This window comes from Syngnathoides biaculeatus, chromosome 10 (assembly GCF_019802595.1).
Source record: "Syngnathoides biaculeatus isolate LvHL_M chromosome 10, ASM1980259v1, whole genome shotgun sequence".
Lineage (NCBI taxonomy): Eukaryota > Metazoa > Chordata > Actinopteri > Syngnathiformes > Syngnathidae > Syngnathoides > Syngnathoides biaculeatus.
This window is the reverse complement of record NC_084649.1, coordinates 20,256,051-20,260,259: the sequence shown is the minus strand read 5'-3', so window position 1 is coordinate 20,260,259 and position 4,209 is coordinate 20,256,051. Positions and strand designations below refer to the sequence as shown.

The 4,209-nt window shown below is 44.4% G+C and overlaps 1 protein-coding gene across 1 annotated transcript; it reads right to left on the bottom strand.

Moving 5' to 3' along the window:
• Positions 1-970: 970 nt before the first annotated feature.
• Positions 971-3,091, bottom strand: wu:fb55g09 (coiled-coil domain-containing glutamate-rich protein 1). Its single transcript, XM_061832359.1, has one exon. It carries the CDS (start codon positions 2,208-2,210, stop codon positions 1,644-1,646), a length of 567 nt encoding a protein of 188 aa, XP_061688343.1. The 5' UTR covers positions 2,211-3,091; the 3' UTR covers positions 971-1,643.
• Between the last annotated feature and the right edge of the window lie 1,118 nt (positions 3,092-4,209).

The following is a 4,209-nucleotide window of genomic DNA, read 5'->3' as shown; positions in this document are numbered from 1 at the left end:
TCCGCTAGCCTTAATGCATCGTATACACTTGGTCAACTGTGTTTTAGGCTTTGGAAAAAGAATGAACCTCGCCGGATATCTTTCATCAGAATTGCACGTTCCCCAAGCGCATCTTGAGGACCATTTTCTCCGTAACATTAACTTTTCCAAGCGCACGCTACTGACAACCACCATTGGTTGTGGGACAGTACGGCGAGAGGGGCGTGTCAAGCCAGGGGTTAAAGACAATGCGGCTATCTGATTGGCTATTATTGTGCGAGTGATTGACAGGTCGGAAAGGTCCATTGGAGAGAGTTATCGAAATAAAGTCCGAAAAAGGCTCTCTGATGGTTAGGCAAGTCCTCTCTTGTGTACTTGAGTCCCGAGACGCCGAGAAACAAAAACACAAACAGTAACGGACAGCATTCCGGAGGCTACAACACTTGTAGGCGTTTGGTAGGGAGGTTAAATGGCGGCGCGCTGTGGTGTATGGTTAATAAAGCCACAAAAAAAAAAAAAAAAAGTGACGTCGGTGAAAACACCCATTTTGAGTGTCCTGTTGACGTGACATGTCATGACATGTCCGGACGTGTCCGCGACCTTTCACACAGGTCACATTTCCCCAGGGTCGACATCTGGATGCGTTGAGGCAAAATGATTACATAGCTTTTTACTTTTTAGTATCCTTGTGAGTACTTTCCACACCACTTTTGTTACGTTATCTTTGATTATATTTGTATCACCCGATTGGATGACAGCAAAGTGTTTCATGAATGCGCAATTCTCTTATCTCGTTGAAAGAAAGAAACCACAAAAACGATCAACGCTGATTATTATTTTTTTTTCTTTAGTGGCATCGACCAGTCACATGCATCCAGCTCAATGCTGATTGGCTGTGTCGGGCTCACTCCCACACTCCATTGTGTGTGTGTGTGTGTGTGGAGGAAGAGGATGGGGGTGGGGGAGGTTGAGAAAATAACACAATAACCAGTTTATCTCATTTTTTTAAATATATTTATTTTACATATACACAATAGGGGTAGTAAATGTAGCATGATCGTTTTCAAAAATTTCAGAAAAGGTGCACTTTTGTGGATAAGCAACAGTACAGTAATCCCTTTCTATATTGCTAGATTTCTCTTATATTTTATGTGGGTTGAACTATACTACACAATTTTATTTAATTACACTAAGTTTTCTGTTTAAAGCAGTTGGGTTTTAATCTTTTTTTTTTAAATGTTGAGCACCAAGATTCCTCAAAACATATTTTCGGGGGATTGAGCGAATAGATGAGGTTTTCAAGGACTGATTACAAATATGTGCGAGCCACCGTACTGTGCTTTAAAAAAGTCAAAACTGTTAGCACTTAAGTTACAAAGAACTACTGTCAAAAAGAAACTTTTTTTGATGTGCAAATGAAGCTCCTCAACTCACTTCAACATCAAGGTGCCGGCAAACCAATTATTATTGCTTTAGCCTGAGCACCAAAACACCAAACAGGTGAGTTTTTATTTCTGCGAATAATAGGTTCCAACAAAAATATACTGCAAAAGCCAAACAGCACATTTTTTTTAAAAATTTAATTTATTACAGGGTAATTTGATGTACTGTACAAAAGACTGTTGACAAAGCTTCCGAAATGACGTCGGCACCAACCTCCCTGTTTATGACGTCAGAAAGTCACAGAACTGCGCAAAGTCCCGCTGCATGAAGTTGTGGCTCTGCAAGAGGTCGTCCTCCGAGGGGAAGTACTGCATGCTGTCTTCGTGCTGGACCACCTGGTCCCGCCGCGTCCCGCTCGGCGGCTCCGGCTCCGGTTCCGGACCCTCCGGCAGGGCTCCCCTGGCGTTCTCCAGGGCGCCTAGGTACGAGTCCATGTCGGTGAGCTCCAAGTCGCTGTCGGAGCAGCTCCCCCCGGTGTCGCTACCCACGGAATCGGAGCGCATGTGCATCATCTGGTACTTCTCGTGCATGAGGAACTGGTTGGTGTTCTTGGGGGCTCGCATGCCCCGAGCTCTGTTGATGGGCCGGAGGCGCAGCAGAGTCGCACCGCCGCTGCCGCTGCCGCTGCCGCTGGGCCTCTGGAGTCCTGCTTGTTGCTGCTGATGATGATGCCCAGGATGCTTTTTCCGGCCTCTCGGGCAACCAGCGGTTGTCTTGCGCCTGCAGCCGCTTGCCTGCACGCCCCCTCTGCGGGCTTCCCGGCCGCACATGTCCCTGGAGAGCACCATCTTCTTTTCTCGTCCAGGTGCTTCACATCGTCAACAAAGACGACTTTGTCAAGTGTGTGGCCGTCGGCCCCTCCCCCGCCGGTCTACCTTTTGACAATTCTGTCGCGTTTCTTCTTCTTGACGTCTGGCTTGGGCCGGCGCATAGCCCGCTCGTCGTCGCCTCGTTCGCCCGCGAGCTTTCTGGGATTGCGCGTCACGCCCTCCTCGGCCTTGGCTCCGCTCGTTTTTTGGGGTTTTTTTTGAGGGGGGTTGGTTGGGCGCAGCTTCGCCCGGGTACTTTTAAAGTTAACAACTCAACGCAGTTTTTGATACTGAGTTTTTTTTTTTTTTGGGGGGGGGGGATGGCAGGTTTTCTTCAGTTTTTGGAGCTCGGCGATGCAGGACTCTTGACAGCATCAAGCACTGAACTCAACTGCGATTGGAGCGATCGTGGAAGACAAATACAAGGGACGGAATAATCCATTCGCAGATTAAAAATGGCGGTGAAGTGCTCCTCCCGTCTTCTTTAACCCTCAACTACTGCCACCGCTGTATAAATGTAATAATTTTAAACACCATCCACGTAATACTGTGAAGTGTTAGCACGTTTCTACTCGTTGGTTCGCGTTTTTGCTTTTATGGTTGCGAACGCGTTACCCCCCGCCCCACAAACACTCAAATGGTTCAGTCCGCCACGGCCACTGGATGAAACTTGATCCAATTCTGTCATTATAGCCCCGCCCACATCTAATGATTGACACCAGCAGCAGAGTCGCAGGACACACCATTAGGTACACCCGTGCGACCAAATAAACGCTTTTTCCTCATTCATAACGAAAATCGTGTTCACTTTTGAGCGACATCGTCTCATATTTAATCATATTTCAAACTTTATTGGTCCTTCTGAATAAATAAAAGCCACAAAATCTAAAAATAAAAAGGTTGTTTTACGTTTGAATGTGTTTAGATCAAATGGCGAGCGTATTAAAGCCTTCCATTAAATTTCAAAAATCACTTATGTGAGACTTTCACTTTCTATAACATTTTAAATAATCTGTCATGGTCAATTATTCTCGTTTGTGAACAAAGCAAATCATAATAACACACAACATGTATTACATATGCATAATAGAAATTAAAACTTTTTAACGAGCGCTTTAGATGGGTTTTTTTTCGAGCATATTTTCGAACCAATCAGCTTGCAAAGATGCTGCCTCTGAGGTGCATTTGAAATGTGATTGGTTGAAGGAACACACCCATCGCTTAGCTTGTTAGGTTGCTACAAGTTTTGCAGGCCAAAGTAACTAATGACTCCTTTTCAACATGTTTTTTTAATGTTATCAATTATAATGCATCAATTATATTGAGCTCAGTCATTCAATTATATATAAAGGAAAGAAATGGAAATGGTAAAGATTTTTTTTCAAACATCATAAAAGGAAATTGCAATGGAACATCACTACACAATATACTCTAAATAATGATATAAGTATAAACGTCATTGGGGTCGCGCACAGTTGGATCTTTGTTCACGAAAACCTTGAAAATCCGAAATGAAAGATTTCGAGCGACCTCACGTGGCTGAGATACACATTACATATTTAATCAATACAATTAATAATTAAGATCGCTCATATCCGAATACACACCACCAAAACGGGGAGACGTTTTTTTTAAGGGATTTATTCCAATTACGTTGAGTAAACGCAGTCGATGTGATTCCAAAGTAGTGTTTTAAATTAGAGGAAAGGTTTCAAATTTGGGTTTTCAAGGCCACTGTTGAGGTTTCAAGTGCGGGTGCGTGTTTGTGTTGACTCCCATCATCTTCCTTCTTTCCTGAATCCACCCTTCTTTCCTTCATTCGTACCACCCTTGTTTCCTCCACCTCCTCATTCCTTCTCCCTTCCTCCCCTCCATCTTTCTTTCGTCCCTCCTTCCTTCCTTCCTCCCTTCTTTCCTTCCGCAAAGCACAAAACCATAGGGGGCGCTCGAGCGCCACATATTCGCATGGAGCCTTTCA

Bases quoted from the DNA above. Each gene is read 5' to 3' on its own strand.
- wu:fb55g09 (XM_061832359.1), bottom strand. From the start codon at position 2,210: ATGGTGCTCTCCAGGGACATGTGCGGCCGGGAAGCCCGCAGAGGGGGC.